At 40.9% G+C, this 21,165-nt stretch overlaps 1 protein-coding gene across 3 annotated transcripts in view; it reads right to left on the bottom strand.

The window, feature by feature from the left end:
- kif6 (kinesin family member 6) overlaps nucleotides 1-21,165 on the bottom strand; it is a 73,990-nt gene that overhangs the window by 40,894 nt on the left and 11,931 nt on the right. For all 3 annotated transcript variants that reach the window (XM_026151360.1, XM_026151361.1, XM_026151359.1), the window contains exons 4-10: nucleotides 18,320-18,467; nucleotides 18,062-18,171; nucleotides 15,138-15,267; nucleotides 11,634-11,840; nucleotides 7,942-8,085; nucleotides 7,583-7,669; nucleotides 1,637-1,740 (exon numbers count right to left, since the gene is read on the bottom strand). In XM_026151360.1, coding sequence (XP_026007145.1) covers nucleotides 1,637-1,740; nucleotides 7,583-7,669; nucleotides 7,942-8,085; nucleotides 11,634-11,840; nucleotides 15,138-15,267; nucleotides 18,062-18,171; nucleotides 18,320-18,467 — 930 coding nt within the window. The remainder of the gene's footprint in view (nucleotides 1-1,636; nucleotides 1,741-7,582; nucleotides 7,670-7,941; nucleotides 8,086-11,633; nucleotides 11,841-15,137; nucleotides 15,268-18,061; nucleotides 18,172-18,319; nucleotides 18,468-21,165) is intronic.

Raw genomic sequence — 21,165 nt, 5'->3', positions numbered from 1 at the left:
CTGAGGATCAACACAGCACTCTCTAGGCCTGAAAATGAAGGAAACGCTTCAGTGAAATGCAAAACGACTATCCCAACAGACCTCAATGTTAAATATTCAGCTTTACATCAGAAATAGACATGTTCACAGTTAACTACAGAAAATAGTTTGGTCTCCACTCCAATGATCAAATTAATAATTATAATAATAATTTGATTATAATATTAGGGGCTGATGAAACAATGAAATTGTTTGTTACTTAGCATTAATTAGCAGGTACCTGTACTTCTGTGTAGCACCTATACATACATGCCAACCCACCTGATTTTTCCGTGAGAATCCCGAATTTCAGTGCCCCTCCCGAAAATCTCCCAGCACCACGATTCTCCCAAATTTCTCCCGATTTTCTCCCGATTTTCCACTCGGACAACAAAATTGAAAAACTATATCCCAGATTGGCCCAGCCAATTCCAGTTTCCAACAATGGCTACTACTACTGCAGCTACTTAGCTCAATATTACTCTTTACTCTTTTACTTTTAGCGTATTTTCAGGCGAGAATGTAGCTGTGCAAACTTCAAATATCTGAGCCGACGAGAACAGCAAACTCCCAGCACATTGTTTTCAAATTCGGTCTTTCGCTACTCAGGTTAAACATGATATATAAGTCACTTAAATAACTTAAACATGTTATTGTTTGGCCTTTTTCAGTGTTTTATTTGTTCATGAGTAAATCGATTTGGCTGAGATTAAAGTTATTAGATTAGATTAGATAAAATAAAACTTTATTAATCCCTCAGGTGGGTTCCTCCGGGGTTTTCACACAGCTGAATAAACGTCAGACAGAAAACTGATTAAACAGAAGTGTGAGATGGTCGAAAATCTACGCCGGCGTCTGGTTATATTTTAGATAGTAAGGAGCAGACGGCAGAGTTTCACTTCACCGAAAGATCTCGTGATGTAATTCTGAAGGCTAGACCATCCAATTTCACCGTCACTCATTTCCAGTCTACCCAGCTTTCGAAGGACCTGGCCCACTTAGAGCGCGAAGGCCGGGTCCGGTCAGGTGGACGCAGCCTCTGAATTTGGACACCCCCGCTGTTTCCGGCCGGACAATGATAATGGTGTCATTTAACTTATTTTATCCGATAAATAAACATTGTAAAATTCAAGTGTTTTGTATATATATGTATATGTATACCACCCCCCCAACAGCCCTTTTGAATGTCTCCCTAATTCTGAGGTCTCAAGGTTGGTAAGAATGCAGCTATACAGTTTGTTGATGCAGCTTGCAAACAAAACCGCTTAGTGTTTGCGCTTAACCTTCCACCCTCTAATCCAAATATGGTCATATCTGACTCAGTGAAACTAAATGGCACGAAGATTTTAACTAAGCACTAATTAGCAATATCTGTGTCTGTGTGATCTTCATCTGATCATCTTCTGGCACAGAAAACAACATGATGATGGTGATAACACTAATGCAGAACCCACATATCATTATGTGACGTCACACCGGCTATTTCCATCTTTTACATACAGTCTGTGGAGCTTGGATACACGTTTGAGCTGCTCTACATTCTTAGTTAACTCGAGAACAACATCTGACGATGCAACGATTAAAAGTACGAGGACTTTAAAAAGTAGAGGTGACGTACTTCTGGATCTCCTCTGGAGTTAGTCGGTCGTCTCTCTGCTCTCCAGTCACCATGGCCAGCTCCTCCTTAAGAGACAGGATCTCTCTTTTCAAACTTGCTATCAGCTGAAATACACACCATATACACAGAAAGTGGGGATTAATGCACACATTTGCAAGTACAGTACTCCACACAGACAGACGCTCATACACAAGCACGTGCAGACAGAAACTATCCAGCTGCTGCCAACTGATGAGACAATCCTGCTGAAAATAATCTTGCGGCTTATGTTGCTGATGCTTTCTGAGGTCAAACTTAAGTGATTCCAGACAAGTGGATACTCGAAGAAGAAAAATGCAGAAAGCAAAACACAAAATAGCATTAAACCTCAACGGTGGCTGTCTCTCCACACGTGTTTGGTAAGGACTCAGCAAGCCAACAGGCTGCTGGCTGTCCGGGTCTGGTTACTCTATATATACGTATAAAAAGAAAAGTATGACACCAAGCCCAGACACGGATTCTTAAATAAGTACTTAGATAGCCAGGTTTGGGGAAAAAAATAGTTACAAGAAGAATTTATATTAATGTTTAAAAAATCATAAGCCTGAGAAACACTACTGATCAAAAAAGGTGTTTTTATTTAGAGCAAGAAGCCTCGTTCGAGTGATTTACACTGACAGCAGTATGCTTGTTTATCACTGAGAACCAAGGCTCCTAGAGAGATTTTTTTGATTAAAGAGGCTCAATAACAAAAGATAAAAGTGAATTCACCACCACAACCTTTACTCTCTGGAGATAAGTCTGCCTCTTTTGAAAGGCTCTATGCCTAAAGAGGTCAGTCTAAGCAGCCTCGTGTCAGTCTAGCAGAGGATTAACTGCCATCTGGCTACCTAACACGTAAAGGATTAGTCAGTCAGTGATCACAGATTTGGACACTGCTCATCTCATGGGACAGTGTCAGTTCAGCTTGGTTTCATGAATGTGTTAATGCTCTATTAACTCTGATTAATTCACTAAAACGCGAGATACCAGTGACTCTGGTGATACTGGGGATAATGGTATGATGAGACATGATTTGGTTAATCGTTTAAGGTCCTCTGAACTAATACTGCCAATCACCCACAAAAACATTTTAAACAGGAAATGTGCTTCTTATCCTTAAAGTGTCAGACTGATCAGGGAATTGGCTCCACACGAGGAAAAGATTTGTGTGCAGAAAGAGAACAAATTGTTACAACTTACAAAAGATTTTACTGCATGCTTGCATCATCTTAACACCAAAAGATAGATAAACATTTGACTCTGTGATACTTTGATCAGCAGCAAATTCATTTTTTATCCATTATGACCGTGTTTCTCTATAAAAGTAAAAAAAGAACCTCTACTTTGCAGATGTGTAATAATGCAATGACATGGGACCAATTCACCACAACAGTTACATTGTGCATAGGCAGTACAATATTAAACAGAGAGAAGAACACTAATCAGGTGATTTCCTATGAGCAGCACTTGGGGACAGTGGGAAGGAAAAACTCCTTTTAACAGGAAGAGCTCTCCAAAATAACCAGGTTGAAGGATGATGAGCAAGAGGTCAGAGGTGAGTCCAATTCTCATGTGCCACGACCTAACGTAAAGTGCTATGGTAAACTGAAAATGTAGATCCGGACAGCAAAAACATTGTGAATGACTGGCTCAATAACTTGGTATTTACACACTGGAAATCTGTTCAAAAAGAGGAAACAGTCCCAAAAGAGAAAAACAGAGACATGCAATTACATGTTAATGGTGGGGAAAATAGTCAGTCAATGGATCATGAAATTACTGAAATGAAGCCAAACCCACTGTAATAAAAATTTTACATAAATCCCCAAATGAAACAACACACTAAACCCTCTAAAAACACAAGTGGCCATTGTTCTTTTTGCTAAAACCCCCTTACTTAAGGGTAAATCCTACTTAAATATCTCAACAGCAAAGAGCAAAGGGAATAGAAATTAGCGACTGTGTGCAAGTGTTAGTCAGTGCCACTCCTGACACAGAACTGCTAAAGAGTTAAAGGTCAGTGAGAATTAAATCAAGGACAAAGGTCAGACTGAGTGTCAACCTCAAACTGAAAAGCCAAAGCAGCCAGACACTCGAACACAACTTGAGACGCTTCTGAAAAGAAACAGATCTGTTGTGTGTTTTTGGAAAGGCGTGACTTTGCTGTTTCAACCTCGATCACCCCACATCATCCCATCCCTGTATTTATTGTATGCTTTAACACCAAACACCACATCTGACCACTCTTCACCAGAGCCGCTCCCTGTATCTCCTTTTTGGAGCTCGTGGTCTGATGTAATTCTTCCAGCTGCATCCCCAAAAGCTGCCCACCAGTTGTTGGTCAGCAGAATTGCGCAGTCTATTTCAGAGCGCCAAGCCCACACTGGCACCACAGTTTCAGGGCAGGCTCTGAATAAAAACGGACTCAAACCATGTGACTGATGATGTCAGCAAACCCTATGGAAACCCAACAACACAAATCTGATGATAGAAGAAACATCTAGATGTTCATTTTCCCTCTTTCTCTCTACCTTTATGTCTGTCACAGTCTATGTACTGACAAACACAATTAACTTTGAAACATTAAACAGGCCTAACTTTAAATTATACCTCCTCTTCTTGAAAACATACCCTCTATCCTGTGCACATAACCACCCACACTAAAGTGTAAGCACTGCAGTATAACCCGCAATATAACCACAGGTTACACCTTAAAAATGTATATGTGCAGCGTTACGCAGTATGCCACTCACAAACATGCTGCTATTATGGGGCCTCTTTTATAAAGGAAGATTAGGCAAAATTTCCCATTACAACTAACTGTGTGCTAGGTTTTCATCCTCCACAACAAAATGCGAACACATGGGCTGAATTTCTTGTGTCATATGGCACTACTTTGGTATTACAGACTAAAACAAGAAGCACTGCACTGAACCAGTGATTCCCAAGCAGGAGTAAGAGTAACCCAAGGGGTATACTACTAAAGCACCAACTTGGGGTACAGCTAATCAGAGCTGTCTTTTAAAGCTGGATGTTGTTTGCGTTTTTGTGAATACTGGCTTTAAGTTTAAGAGGGCCCCTAAGTTAACCTCTGCACAAATGCATAACCTCAAGCCAACATTTTTAACCCTTTTAAGAATTAAAGAAATATAAATAATGGGAGCATTAACACATAAATGCATCAGTGCGATGTGACTGTTACAATAGCTGCTGACAATCTCCACTGATGAATGCAGATTGGGATCAGCCGGGTCTAATTGAAGGATTAACGCCAACATCAGTGCTCTTAGAGGAACTAACCGATGCAGCCTTATATGGTGCGGCCACTGTGGCTGACTTAATCATCATCACAGGTCACTTTCAACACCTCATTCTTTGCCTGTCAGTGAGAGACGTGTTCAGTGTTTTGTCTGGTCTGGCTGGTTTCCTGCTCCTCAGGATTTGAAGCCTGTAGGCTACAGTATAGGACCAGGACCAGACAAATCATTGTGAAAAGCAAACTTCAGGTTTTAAATCACCAAAGCCAGCGACTCCAAGACACAGTGCGCCTTCAGACGGGGCAGGCCAAAAATTGGAGTCAGTGTGTCCCCCCCAAACCACAATAAATGACATCACTCTATTCTGCATGCTGCGCTGCTGCTTGCTTTGCATTTTCCTCAGTAAACTGGGCCGAGAGATAGATGAGACAGAAGCAATGAACATAAAATGAGAAATACACTAAAAATCCATAAACAGAGACAAGAGGTTTGCCCATGGAGGTTGGGTTTGCCTGGAGCTGTAACTGTGCCGGACCCGACTGGGAGCAGCCAGACACTGTCACAATTACTGAGCCGGCCGCAGACTCTCTTAAAAATACCTCTGTGGGGTTTGCAAGTGGCCAGCCAACTCTTAGCAGCAGCAGTAATACAGTAGCTGTCGATAGGTTGGGAGCAGAGGAAGTATATACAGGAGTGATGACTCGCTACCATATATCTGCCCATTAGGCCTTTTTAACAACTACCAGGTTTGCAAACTGCAACAGTGGAAGGTGTGACAGGTATTCCAAAGTATCTAGTATAACTAGAATTACTATTTTGTTACTGTTTTTGAGAATTTAAATAAATTATTTCTGTGAGGCAAAGAGTAGCTTTGTTAAGAACAGTGTTATATAGTTTACCACAAATAGTGAAGGAGGGGCATCGTGCCAGAGGTTAACCTGGCTGTGATTATGTGATTTCCTATTATTAGTGAATGAAATAACAACAAAAAAGCCCCCAAGAGCTCAAAGCAGTCTCTAGGCTGCATTACCTTTTAAGCTAATAGTTGTTATGATCCTGGGTCGGTGATCCAGCATTTTGGTTTTTTGTGTTATCATTGAGCTTTGTTTTCTTCTAGGTTTTGACTGATAGGTTGATGGTTTGTTTTGTATTTCTAGTTCTCAGGTCCCTGTTTTCTGTCCCCTCTGTGTAGTTTCAAGTCTGTGCCCTTGAGCCAGGTGTATTTCTTGTTTTATTGTGAAGGTCCGTGTCTTATGTCAGTGTGTTGACTTTGCGTTTCCTCGTGTCTCCTTAGGTCTAATTTCTTCCGGCTGTGTTCCCACCTGTTCCTCGTACCCTCATGTTCTTGCCTGTGTATTTATAGCAGGTGTCCCCAATCCCAGTCCACGAGGGCCGGTGTCCCTGCAGGTTTTACATTTCACCCTGGGTCAACACACCTGAATCATATGATTAGTTCATTACCAGGCCTCTGGAGAATTACAAGACATGTTGAGAAGGTAATTTATCCATTTAAATCAGCTGTGATGGATCAAGGACACATCTAAAACCTGCAGGGACACCGGCCCTCGTGGACTGGGATTGGGGACCCCTGATTTATAGTGTCCACTGTAAGGCACTCATCTCCTCCTGATGAGCCCTGTTTTTTTGTTAGTTTTTGTCCTGTGTTGCTACTTATTTGTGTAGAGTTTATATCCCCTGTAGGCTTTGTTATTATAAGTAAATTAAATGAACTGTTATCAGGTATGTGATTAATGAGTGTATTTTAGGGATGAGGTTAGGGTTAGGGCTGAAATACATAGCTGGATTGTGTCATTCTACTAGATTTCATCCATAACCCGGCATATAGCATAAGAACGCGGACGGTCACCTTTCACGTTCCTCAGGAACGCCGCGGGACTTGACAAATCGTCAGTATATAATGCCTCGGGAGTGAGAACGGGCTGCCACTCTACACCCCTACAAGTTTTAATCAGAATTTATTCAAAACTTCCTGAGGTATTGCTTATTCCTTGCTAAATTAATAATTACCAGTACCACCCCTGAAAAAGTATTATTAGTTAATCCCAAATATATAGATACCAAATAAAAATAATGATGTTCAGCCGACTACCCACTCTTGGTTTAAAAAAAAAAGTCTCCTCATAACTACATCTGGGGAAACACTACTCAGTGAGGAGTGCAATGTGTAATTTCTGCTTCCTTGCATGACTGTGTGAAGGACATATGTATACACCAGCTGAATATTTTCTCAAGAGGCTGGGAATTATTGGGAGAGAATATGCCATAACAGAATTGGAGGCATGTAAACAAGACAGAGAGAGATTGCAAACAGGACGTGTGAGCAGTCTAAATATCACAAGATGGACGGGCGTCCACATGTTGAGGGTGGAAAACGGCTTCTTTCAGACTGACTGTGTCACAATGGAAAAACTAACTTGGTGCTGGAAACCCAAAGAGGACACTTAAGCACATGGTGGGTTACACTTAGTTTAGAAACTGGATTCTCACTGCTGTTCATTTGCCGATCAATTTAAGGTCTGGAAGCTTAAGGGAGGGTCTGGCCAAAATAAAACGGCACATTAAGTCATGGATCTGTGGTGTGATTGTGCAGCTCAGCGTCAGAATTCCGAGGGCCTGGCGAAGCAGCGCGAGCGTCTGATTGTCTCACCAGCGCAGGATCCAGTTCTTCGTTCAGTATCGCCTCGTTCTTGATGACAGCCACACGTTGTGCGAAGCGACACGTCGAGATGGACTCCTGAGGAAAATAGTTTGAAAAATCTGTCAGTGATCTGATCTGTCAATAGGAGGGGGAAAAATGAATACCCCTGATTACACCATAATTTTGTAATCATGTGATACTGTACATTTCCTCAAAGGAATGCATGCAGAGACTCAACAAAGGTAACAACAGTTTCTCTACGAAGCCCACCGACAAAAGTAGTGTCCTAAAACTACAATAAAGTATTGTTTTTTGAGGGAATCTAAGAGACTTGTGTCTGAACATGTCCTCATTGTAACCATGCTTACCTCGAGGTTCCTTCTCTCAACTGCCATAGTGGCAATCATGGTGGTCATGCAGTTGCCCCCAAGACTGTCCCTCAGAACAGACGTTAACATGGAGTTTCTGTAGGGAATATGGGAACGATTCTTCTCTGACAGTGCTATGATGACCTGAGGAAGAGAAAAGTGCTGACATGACTGAGAAATACCACGCAAACCAGGGAAAAGTTGGCACACGGCTCATGATTCAAAAGGCTGCCATTATTTTTGCATTATTTCTACAGTGTTAATCACATCTTCACTACATGAGACCTTTCTATCTGTACGCTGCTTACAGAATTCTACTGGCCAATCAGATATACATCTGTATGAAGAGCCGACGAGGGACGAACTGCAAAACAAAAAGCTTGAAAACAAAAATCGGGCATTCTCAGCCAACAGTTTAGCTTTTTAATATGTAGACTGGAAATGTCCACGCCCAAATCCTACAAATATGGGCCAGAGACTAAAAGACTACATACACCAGAGGTGTGGACTCGAGTCACATGACTTGGACTCGAGTCAGACTCGAGTCATTAATTTTATGACTTTAGACTTGACTTGAAAAAATGTTCTAAGACTTGTGACTTGACTTGGACTTTTACACCAATGACTTGGGACTTGAATTGGACTTGAACCGGTTTACTTGAAAAGACTTTATATTTTACCCCAAATATAAAATTTAACATGCATATTATATAGAGATTGAAAATGTGACGTCATTCACGGGTAGAACCGCAAAGGATTCTGGGAACTCGTGGCAAGCGGTACTAGCGCACGCAGGCTTTCAATTAAAATCAGTTATACAGCGATAAAAAGAAACACAAAAATGTCAAGAAGCTGTTGTATTATTAACTGCAATAGCCGGTCGCATGACAGCCACGGGAAGCCGACGGGTAAAGACATCGGTTGTTATCGGATTACGTCGTTGAAGAGAAATTGTTCAAGCCATGTTTCCGAAGTAACAAAGAGGCGACTGGATTGCAGCCATTCAAAGACCAAATATAATGTCCCAGAACACTCCAGCTCACAGGTTAGTCTGCTCCAAGCATTTCCACAAAGGTCAGTCTGCTGTTGTAGTTAATACGTCATTTTTCTTAACATAATTGGTGATATAGGTTACAAGCAAGTCTGGCGCTGAACAGAAATTGTCGCGCTATGCTCCTTTATTTATTGTGTTTATTGTGCATAAACAGTGAATTGTCCTGACACAATATTGCGTTTCGCTTCTGTTATTATGGTACATTGACAAAAACATATACTTTTGTTCACAGGATAAAACGGTTGTTTTGTATCACTAATTGTCCAGTACGATTACAGCATACAATATTATTGTCACTGCTACATTTCTGTGATGCTACCAGAAATTATTTCCACTGCTAATTAATTACCATTGAGCTCAAAGGTCCTATTAATAAACGGTTAACGAATGTGTATTTATGACGACGATTTGTGAGACTGGTAAACTTATGATACGTACGATGGTCTTTACTTTCTACACGGTGCATTTCAAGGTCCTGCACCCATCCGTCGGTAAACTGTACCTGGGCTTGTTGCAGTGACCGGAAGTTACTAAACTTCATGAGTGTATGCACTCACTCCAAGAAGCGTATAATTATAAATATGCATATAAATATGCTACGATGAGATAGCTGACTTCATCTAACTAGCAAATGTTTTCCAGGCTACGTTGGTGATGCAGTTTTTTTTTTTTATGATATTTTTAAAAAAATATCATTTATTTATGTATGATATTTTTGTCATGCGATTTTAAAGCCAGTCCTACAACCGCATCCAAGAATAACATGCAGCTTATCTCAGAACTGTCGGTGAAAATTATTCTTGGAGCTAGGTTTAATTGAGCTGCATTTTAAAGAGGTGCAATTTCACAATTTGTGTATATTTTCTAAGTTCACTATTTTGTCATGTGTTGAGAAAAACACAGATTTAAAAATTACATGGTCTAATATTTACATTTAGCATATAACTGCAACATGCTTTTTTTCGGGGGTTTTTTAAAGACTCGAAAGGACTTGAAATTCAAAATTTCAGACTTGTGACTTTACTTGGACTTTTACACCAGTGACTTGAGACTCGACTCTGACTTGCCTGACATTACTTGAGACTTGACTTGAGACTTGAGGATAAAGACTTGAGACTTACTTGAGACTTGCAAAACAATGACTTGGTCCCACCTCTGACATACACAGAAAAAGGGTAAGAGTAATGTGTTGAGTAGCATTGTTGGGTTTATTACCAATGGGCTTAAAAAGCTTAAAAATTAAGCCACTGATGAAGTGGCAAAAATTGCAGTTTTTCTAATGGCCACTTGAAGCTGGCTCCAAAATCCCTTTAGACTTTCATGTTAAGATTTCCAACTTTACAGCATTAAAGAGCCTATTTAAAGCCTGGCCTCTTTTTTGACCTCTATGGATACGTTTTAACATTTGCAAGTGAATATTATTTATAACTGCTTAACATGGATAACTGAGATAGGTGTGCTGACACAGTCTGCCACCCTTCATCCATTAGTTTGGCCATTAAACTACATTTTTACACAGTGTTTGTGTGTGTGTGTGTGTGTGTGTGTGTGTGTGTGTGTGTGTGTGTGTGTGTGTGTGTGTGTGTGTGTGTGTGTTTGTGTGTGTGTGCGTGTGTGTGCAGTTGATGCCATTTGGAGCATTTTCAATGGCTTATCTGTGGTATATAGCAGCGGTCTCCAACCTTTTTTGCGCCACGGACCGGTTTATGCCTGACAATATTTTCATGGACCGGCCTTTAAGGTGTTGCGGATAAATACAACAAAATAAAACTAGTACCGGTACCGAAAAAAAGAAAATTTATTCATAACACACGTGAAAAGACCAAGTAAAAACCGAGTAAACAATAAAAACGATAACAAAATAACGCTGAAAACCGATAAAAACCCTGAAAACTATACATTTCACACCTGAGCCTCAACTCTCGCTGCCCGGTACCAAACGACTCACGGACCGGTACCGGTCCGAGGCCCGGGGGTTGGGGACCGCTGGTATAGCGCATCCAAGCAGTCTATGCTTCAGTTTAGTGAGTAAAATTCAACCATTTTATTAGTCCTTTATTTGTTACCTGGTACTCAATATGTGTGTCTGCGCATTGCATCTGTTCAGTTTATGAATGCAGTTTGCTAACCAAACTGCCTCCATTCTCAACAATGTAATGAATTGTACATCAATTGTTACTCTTTAAAAAAGCAATATTCTACACTACTTATTTACTCGATGTAGAAAGTAATTTATTTCTCTACTAGTTTTGCAGTACTCTGCAAAATCTCCAGGGATAAACTGTCAACCTGGCGGAGTGTGCACGATATCATAGGAAACACACTGCAGCCACTCTCAGTATATGAGTGCACAGTGTCTTTGAGTCAGCCCAGGGCTTCAAAACGGGCCTTCACAAATCAGTGGGAGATTTCACAGTGGCTATTTCCATCTTTTTTTATCCAGTCAATGTTATTAACTCACAGGGAGTAGTACAAATGAAGCAACTGAAGTCCTTGGGGAAAGAGCTAAATTTCTGTTTGGTATCAGTAACAAGAAAACAAACATTAAACCAACTGATAGATTATATCTTTACACTAAACATGTTTTTTTTTTATTCTAATCTGTATTAATATATAACAAAGAAAAAAAAGAGCCTACCTGTTCCAGGTAATGGAGAGAGAGGTTGATATACTTTGCATCGGTGAGCAGCTGCCCATTTAAACCAGTCTTGCTAACTCGGTCCGATCCTGCCAGATCCACCAGGTGGAGCTTGGATCGCCGCAGGGTGGCTGAACCAGGTTCACGCCTGCATAGGTGCACAGTGAATATACAGTGGGAACGAGTGGACGCCTGGTTCATGGGAGTCTGAGGATGACAAAAGTGGTCAAGTGACAAGAACAGATTTTAAAATAATGTTGCAGTTGCAGGTTTGTGAGAGAGTAATAATCCTGAATCCTGATAAACTGGCACACGTGGTGAAACCAGAAAAACAAAGGGGGGAATTAATTCTTCATTTCTGGTATTTTCCAATTCAAACAACAACAAAAAAACACGTTCCCTTTGATTCTTTTTTTTTCTTGTTCCCACTCATTTATAGATCAAAGTCACAGCATGTGCAACCAATGCGCGGTGAACACATGGTAGCGGCTTGACAAAAGCTGAGGCTGATTTTCAGAAGGCCACTGGAACAGCAGAAAGCAGGTTGAGACCAGAAGGAAACAGAAATAGAGCATGAGTCACTCTGCACAAACAAGTTTTATTAACTAGAGGAGGATGAGGGCATTGCTGACAGAATAAACGGAGGAAATGGACATTCACTGACATAGCGCTGAGCATGCACTTCTTGCAGTTTGAACACATGATGCAGGTTTTATTAAGCAGCTTTTAATTAGAAAGGAGGTATGACACCTCCTTTCTAATCTCATCTTGTAACTCTCAGTCATCTAAGATATTGACATGAGCCACTTTTTCTCACTGCTAAAAAAGATCACCATAGACAGTCTAAAAAAGCTGCTCTGACTCTGACTTACTCTCGGCATAAAAGTGCCAACACCTGACTGTTAGGGTCATGACAGCTAGTGACAGATCTTTCACTATCTTAACCCTCTGCTGTCATCCCTTTCCTCAGTGCAAATTCCCTTCACTCTACACATGTCTATCTTTTCTCCATATTGTATCCCCAAAGTAACGTGAGGCAGCTCTTATATGTTGAGCTGGGATCGCATTTCTAATAGTTTTGCATAATGGGTCAAGGTTGGGGATAGTGTGTCCATGCTAAATTAGAGAATTTACTTCAGGAACCCTTTTCCATCTGTAGTCTTGTGGATATGGATATATGTTGTGGGACCTACCATGTAGACAGATGGAAAACTTGAGGTGGAAAACAGAGCAGTGATGTAAATGATAAGTAAGGATGATTATTAAATCAGAAAAAGCAAGACAGGGAGAAGCTGGCACAAGGGAGGCTTGCAGAAGCACAGCAAGCTAAAGATGTTTAAATATAGAAAGCATAAATGCTCAGGTTATATCCTGTCTTTTGCCCTGTGGCATTTGGAATGGGCTTCAGCCCCCCTTCCCGACAGGAGGGAAATGGATTGATGATAGGATGGATGAATGAACAGATGGATCATAGTTCCAGAAGTCATAGAGTAACTTAGCATATAAGCATGCAGGCACACTGGGGACACAATGGATATTAATAGTTATAAACAATGTGTCCACAGGGGAAAGTATCCCTATTCAAAACATATAAACTATGGAGTAACATCAGTAAAGTACAAGTTGTCCTCAATGGAGTCATGTCCTTTATTCTCACACATGCAGACCTTATGATAACCTCACACTAACCACACACAGTGTCGCAGGGGATCAACAGAAAGTGGTGCTACAAACTGCTAAATATATAGAGTTTGCTGATCCAAAATACTGAGAGGGAAGCTGAAATTTGGCTATTTGTGTACAAACATGTAAATAATTTTGATTCTGATTGGATTCTATTCTGGTTCTATGCACCCAGCTCACCCCCATAAGTTGGAGGGGAAATCTGAGAGAAGAGGAGAGGTCTAAGTCCGACATCGATGTGAAGCCGAAACAGAAAAGAGCAAATGAGAGGAAACCTTTCCTTGTGAAGCTAAGGTGTGTTTTTTTTTTTTTAAGTCCTGTTCAATAAAGTTGTGGAGGGGATTGTAAAGTCTCAAACCGAGTGAGCTCACTGCCTGCGGAGTGCGATGTGATCCGATGTGTCATCTATTAGCCACATGGCTGGGAGTAACAGAAGAAAGAAAGCATTGCTTTATTGGAGGGTCTGCATGGAGCAAGGACTTGATTCTGGCAGAGACCATTTGACCATGTGGAGGGTTCTTTGTTTGCTTCAGGCTCAAGAGAAACCTTCCTGTGATGAAGTCCCAAAGAGGACGAGTCAACAAAAGTCTGAATGTGGGTGGACAGCGGTGGGGTCTCCCCTGCTGCACATCGCAACCCTTTAAAAGTTTTATAATGAGACTTCTGAGAATGTGTTTGCACTGAAATATCCCTGAAGGTTTCACAGCAATTGACATAGGAAGCGTGTCAACCAAACAGATGCAAAACAAATGTAATATTGTTCAGGGTCCGGGCTCTGACACTGAGGGGGTCGCGGAAAGATCACATACAGAGTTATTTTCCACTCTTTGTGATTGTCCCACCGCCATTAATATAACCTCTTCTGAATTAGTCTCACCTGTGATCAAGTATTCTGTCCATCTCATTACTAGACTCTTATGTTTAACCTCGTCTGTTGCCAAACAGACTTGTTCTTGTCATAGTCGAGCAGGTGCTGTATTGAATTGTATTTTTATTGTTTCTAGTTTTTTTTTCTTCCCTCGTATTTTTAATTCCGCTGAATCCTTAATGTCCTTATTGCAGAACCTTTTGCTTGTTTCGTGGTTTTTAAATGCCTTTGGTGCTGCTCTCTCTGTCTCACATGTTTGTGTTACAATTCCTGTCTAGATGAGGCTCAGTGGAATAACTGCATTATTTGATGTTCATATTTTCCCTCATTTTGTGATACTTGTATGAAACACTACCTACTAAACATATTAAAAAGTTCCAGAAACTCAATCTTAGATCCTGAAACATCTACTATATTTTTTTTACTTTGGTTTTGTTTCATGATAGCATCACAGCCGCACACTTCAACATTCTCATTAAGACTAAAGAGCCTGTTTGAAACCTGATTATCCTGTTCACTTTTACTGTCTGCTATTTACTTACAAACTACCGAAACGAGCAAACGAGGTGAGATCAGCCTTTTGCTCCAAAGCTCAGGTTGCAAAGCAAAAGCTGACCCACCGCATGTCTCATCAGCGTGGGGAGTCTGGGCGTCTGAGTGTGGAAAAAAACAACACCACAACATAAACATAAATTATAGAGAGAATGCTTGGTTTTACTGGGGAAAAAAATGGTAAAAAGGACCACATGGGACCAAAATAATATTTTAGATGGGTCTTAAGGTACCTTTTAGAACGCATATTGCATTTGTGGACAAAAAATGCCTTTTATGCTGCTTACCCCGGTAGTGGTTAGCGATATTTTTGTATGCTGCCTACAATCCTAATTCTTAACACTGCTTTCATAGCATGTAAATTAAAAAGCAGAAGCCTTTATTTCCCTTTTTGCTCTTACTTCAGCGATCATACGATTGGTGTCACCAAGGAAGAGTAGATTTAGAGCCTCCTCCTCATTCACTGACTGCTGCAGGGACAGGTTCCTCAGATGGATGTTTTGGTCTTGATCCTCCATAATCATTACTTTTCTGAAAAAACAGAAAAAGAATCTTTAATGGGGAGAATTATCAAAGACAAATGACCAGAAATCAGACAAAACCCCCAATCATTCCAAGCAAAGCAATTACAAAAAAAGAATTATCTGAGTTATGTCATCCATTTCCCTCTCTTCACCAGGCGTCGCTCAGCTCTGAATCCAAACAAACCACACATGCATGTCAGTGTGGGCTGCGACCCACTTTGTGCTTTATCTATCTGGGAGTTCATGATTTGATAACAGACAGGGCTTGCTTTTAAAAACAAACAGGTGATTGGTTCTTGCCCACATCAGGCACCCTTTGAAATACGGTGCACTTAAGGAACCCCTGTGATCTCACCACATTATTTCCATCCCGCCACAGGGGCTGTGACACGATGGCTACTAGACTGACATGTCAAAGAGGGTGGAATGATACGCGAACACATGCAGACAATTATACTAACATGTGTAGGCAATTGAGGTGGTTTGATAAAACAGAATTAATCTTAATGTGATTAAAAGCTGTGGCCTGGCAGGGTTGTTTTCCTAAACAGCCACGCCAACCCGAAATATAAATGTTTATTGTATTTTTACAAAAACCGAGAATGGATTAAGGTAATTTGCAGACTTCTGGCATCGAGAGGGCGGAAAACTGAGTATGCGATGGAAATAATAAATAAAGAAGAGAATGGGGTACTGTAGGCAGTGAAAGAGAGACATCAGTCAGTGCCACAGCTTCTCCTTGAATCAGCAAGTGTGGCCAGAGCACAGTTAACGACGGGCACTGTCTATTTCCAGAAGACTGTGATTTGTGGGTATCTAAACCTTGAGCTGGATTCTCTGTGAATGGAGAGGAGAAACCTAAATCGAGCAAGTACATGAAAATACTGGATAACACTCTCAGAAACAGAGGTGACAGTAAAAGTCTATTTTTGCCTCTACATGGGTATAACCTAATTACTTAACTTTTCTGAGAAAAAAGGAACATGCAGGAACACATTTGCCTTGATTCTTCTAGATTTTAAGTTGCAAAAGCACAAGACCGACTGTTTTCAGTCTAAGGTAGCAAAAAATAATAGTTTTGCCGTAAGTTGCATGAAATGTAATTTAAAGTAAAATGTAAGTTACATACATAAACCCTGTGAAATCAGCTGCTCTGCTGAACCATTACTGCAGCCATCCTCAGTTACCTGTTGTATGTGGATCTTTCTGCATTCGGTTTTTAAACTGAAAAGCATGCTCTACTGGGTTAACATCAGGTGATTGTCTTGGCCTTTGAGTAGCATCACATTTCTTTGCCTTGAGAAACTCTTGGGTAGCTTCTCTACTTTGCTTTGGACCATTATCTATTTGCACTGTCCAATCAGATTGCAGCATTTGGCTGAATCTGAGAAGAGCATAGACCTGTACACTTCAGAATCCATCCTGCTACTTCTATCAGCAGTCACATCATCAATAAACACTCCGCTGCATTGGCATGCCAGTGCCATAATATTGCCTCCACCATGTGTGATAGATGATATGGAATGCTTTGGATCACGAGTTGTTTCTTTCCGTCTCCGTACTTTTATTGTACCGTCATTCCCATTTAAATTCCTATTTAAATTCTTCAGTAAAAACATAGAAAGCACCCAAGGTACCAATGCCCGCTTTTGTAACTGTCATGGACACTTAATTGGTACAATTTTCTACTGAATCTAGGATATATCCCATCATACCAAATGTCATAGAAAGACTGTTATAAACAGCTATGACAACGAGAACATGAAACTGAATAGGAACATGTGAAACATGGACGTGAAGTAAACTAAACCTGACATGAACATGAAAAGTAGAAAGCAAGACTCTGTAAACTGACAAGAATTGACATGAAGTAAACAGATGACCAAACAATGAACAGAGGAAGACAGAGGACTTAGATACACAGAAGGATAATGAGGGAAGTGGACACACCTGGGGAGACAACTCTGACACAAATGAACAAGATGCCACAGGGGAAGCAAAACTAAACACACTGAACATGGAAACAGAAGACTTTCAAAATAAAAGAGGAAACATGGAGAGACATGAACTGGGACGTGCAAGCTTGACACAAGAGACAGAGAGAGGGAGCGAGAGAGGGACACAGAGGAGAGAAAATACAAACAATAGAGAGAATACTGGGTCGCAGACCTAGTCCCCTGACTATGTGCTTCAATTTACATGGAATGAGCCAGGTACAATATTGTCACAACTACTGATAAGTCCTATCATGGGTTCAATGGCAATACCTCAGAAGGTCCCACTAAAGGTAAAATAAAGTGAATGAATATAAATATTGTGTGTGACACAAACACAATAGGCAAAAAATTAAATGCACAGACCAGCGTCTAGACAGATGGAAATTAGGATTGCAAAGAAAGATGGAGGCAAAGTAAAAAAGAGGATCACGACGGAAAGGAACAAACAAACAAGAAAAAGGTTCTGAGTAAAGCAACAAAAGAGCCCATGAAATCCTGCAAACAAATGGCAGATGGACAAAAAAAGACCGGCTGCAATGACCAGCTTTGAAAAACTATTTATCCACATGACTCTTTTGCTCTCCTGCAGTCTGCCACCAGGTTGACCACATCCATTGCGGTCCCACAGCCTCATTATGTCAGCTGGCAGTTCATAGTGGGCTGCTAAACACTAGAGTCTCCATATTTCACCACACAATAACTGTGAGCCAGGCTGAGGTGGCTAAATTAAAGTTAAAATATACACCATATGACCCTAGTTGTTGACATGTGCAACCGCTTAAAAATAAGAAAATGGGCACTGACGGTAGGTCTTCCAGTCGAGATGCTTCATGTCGGGAATCCAGAAGGTCGTATCCCATCTCATTGTAGATCTCCAGATAAGAGATATGTGTGGTATAAACCATGCTGCTGTCCTGTGGAGCACCAATAAATCACATAAAAGACTTACATATTTTTGACATTTTTCTGAAGCTAATAATAATAATAATGGGTAAAAAGACGATTGTTATGTTCTGCACATAATCAACTGAAAAACAGGCAAATGAACAACAGTTTGCTGACCTGGCTGAACCGTTCATATAGGTAGGAAAGGGTGCGAGGAATAATCCCACGATCGCTGTACCGCTCAGCCCCTCCTGTGATGGTAAAGGTCTTCCCGCTTCCTGTCTGGCCGTATGCAAATATGGTGCCATTATAGCCAGCCAACACACTGCAAAGACACCCACATTATTAGCAAAGTTTTCGCGAATAATTCAAGCTAAAGTCAAAAAATAAAAGTACTACCATGTAAATGAGCCATTAAATAGCTATCACTAATGCCATGTTTATACTTTTCAAGTTGTGCTTGACTCCTTTCTCTAAAAGTTGAAGGCACACAAATACATAAACACAGGTGACAAATTAAAGTAAAAGAAAGCTCCTTGGCATTAAATATATTCTTTCAAAACACATGATAGTGGTGGACAGTGCACTAATATCTCCCAATAGTTTCTTCATCTGATCAATATGAAGGCCATCATTCACATAAAGCTAAAACAGCTTTATCGAGTGAACTGAAGGGCCAAGTATAAGTTAAATGACAGCTGTCTCTTGAACTGTAAATCATGCAGAGTTGCTCTAGTAGAGTCTAGCCATAAAAATATATTTCTGAATGACCAGAATAGGTCCACTTTGAAGTCTGGAAACAAGTGGCACAAACCTGTGAACAATACTTTTTCATTTTTAAAGAAAACTGTAACTTAGCCCACCCTGTCCTGTCCCACTGACGTACTCTCACTTTTCCTTTATAAAGACCTCTGGAAGGAACAAGATCACACTTGGGGCTTGGTACCCAGTGCAGAACAGCAAAGTGAACTGGACTCAAATTTCTTGTCTTGGCCAAATGTGGATGTTTCTAATTCTGATGGCCTTAAATTTTTCAAATTTTAGTAAACTGAGGTTATTGTGTTCACTTCCAGATGTGGTTGTGTCGCGCCTCTCTTGGACCTGGGCCCTTTGCAGCTGTATATAATATCAGCAGTAACGAACCTCAGTAATGCTCACAGTTATGCTCATCTTTTAACGGGTACACACAAACATGAGCACATTTACTCCATCGTGGCTTCCTGCCACTGGTTTCCCATTAATTTTAGGGCCCATTTTAAGTTTTATTATTTGTTTTTATAACTTTTAATAGATCAGCACCAAACTTACATATGTAAGCTGCTGACTGCAAGAGTCCCATTGAGGTCGGTGAGGTCAGTGGACCAGCTGCTCCTTGCAGTCCCTGAAGCTTGACTCAAAACAAAAGGTAACTGAGTTTTTTCAGCCACAGAAGATCCCCTCATTTTTTGCTCCTTGCCTTTTAACTCAGAATGAGAGTGGTGTCTTCTTGCCTTTTGTTTCTTGTCATTTTCATTGCTTTGCTTTGCTGTTTTGGTCCTATAAATAAAACTGGATTTGGTTGGACTTCCCTAAATGTCACCAGTTCTTGCTCATACGCCTCCAATGACATCAGCATTTTAAATCTGAAAAAGACCATTGACTGTACTCTTCAGCAGACACCAGAGGCCTTTGTTAATTGAATGTGACACTTCAAATCCACAGGAACGGATGGCGACGGCGAGCAGAGAACTGCAATGGCGACAGATATCTGCCGGTGAAGGAGGAATGTGTTGGGGTGACAGAAAGAGCCCAAAACCACTCAGCTGTAGCAGGTCCGGTAAATTTTGGTTTGGCACAGAAATGTCCTTCTGCACGTGCTCAGGGCCATGGAAACCAATGGTATTCAGATCTGTCTGAATGAAATGAACATCTAAAAATGATAGAGCTCACATGAGACAAAATTTATAGGCAAAACAAATTTTGTGTCTTCTTGGAAATAAACCAGCTAGTAATGGTAAAATGACAGAGGGGCCTCTGACACGCGAGCTTGGATCAAAGGTGTGGGTATCCTGTGTGCTCCTGACTCTGCCAATAGCAAGGAAAAAGGATATCTTTACACTATATTTTTCGAGATGAATTATAAACGAACTTAAGCCTCGCACTTATTCTAATGGTGTAGGCGAGCCAAGGTTTGAGCAACGTGTGGGTTTCCTTCCCTGTGTTCCACACCCTGTATGAAAAGGGCGAGGGAAAAAACTGCATCTCAGTTAAAATAGAACACTGGGTCCACTTATGAGAACGGCGGTTGGTTGGTCAGCCAACGGGCGTCCATTTAATCTACTGTGAGTCATGGAAGTGATTGGCAGGCGTGGGGAAAAGACACTGGCTCAGTGTTTAGCTTAATGTCAGTACTAATGATGCGGCCTGGGCCCTGCCACTGAGGCTTGGGTGTTTCCCAATGCTTGTTCCTGTTTACACCTCAACTTTCCTGGAGATTGGAGAGTGATCGCTCAAAAGATCCTTGTTCTTTCTGTTGTTTAAATGCGAAGCTGTGTGTCCAACCTCTTCAGGTGCAAAGATAAAACTGAACAGACCCTAACTGAACTTCAGCAGCAGGTTTCACAGCCTTGTGAAATAGATTACTGTCCTGATAGAGGGTTTGACGTGTCAGCCCGACATCATTTCACTGGCTCGTCCCCTTGTGGAGCTATTAATGCTGGTTTGTTTTTAAGCTACTGTGCTGGAGTTGAAATAACTGGTTCCAGTTACACCACAGCACAGACACAGACTTTAGTGCAAGTAAACGAGTTAGAGCTTTTGGCTAAACTTGAAGTGTGCCAAGTATGACAGAGCACCAACCAAAACAGCAACCTGACAGTTACTGCTAGCCGAGATGATAGGCAGCCGAGTTTTAGTGCAACAACAGCGAAACTGCTGCAAATTCCTGAATGAAACAGAATAACAACGATCACCGTTTCTTAAATACCATTCATCGTTTTAACCATGACTGTCAGCTTAATACCTTCATGTAGGTTAACTTCCTT

The sequence above is a fragment of the Astatotilapia calliptera genome, chromosome 19, assembly GCF_900246225.1.
Source record: "Astatotilapia calliptera chromosome 19, fAstCal1.2, whole genome shotgun sequence".
Taxonomy (NCBI): Eukaryota; Metazoa; Chordata; class Actinopteri; order Cichliformes; family Cichlidae; genus Astatotilapia; species Astatotilapia calliptera.
This window is presented reverse-complemented; position numbering and strand designations above follow the sequence as displayed.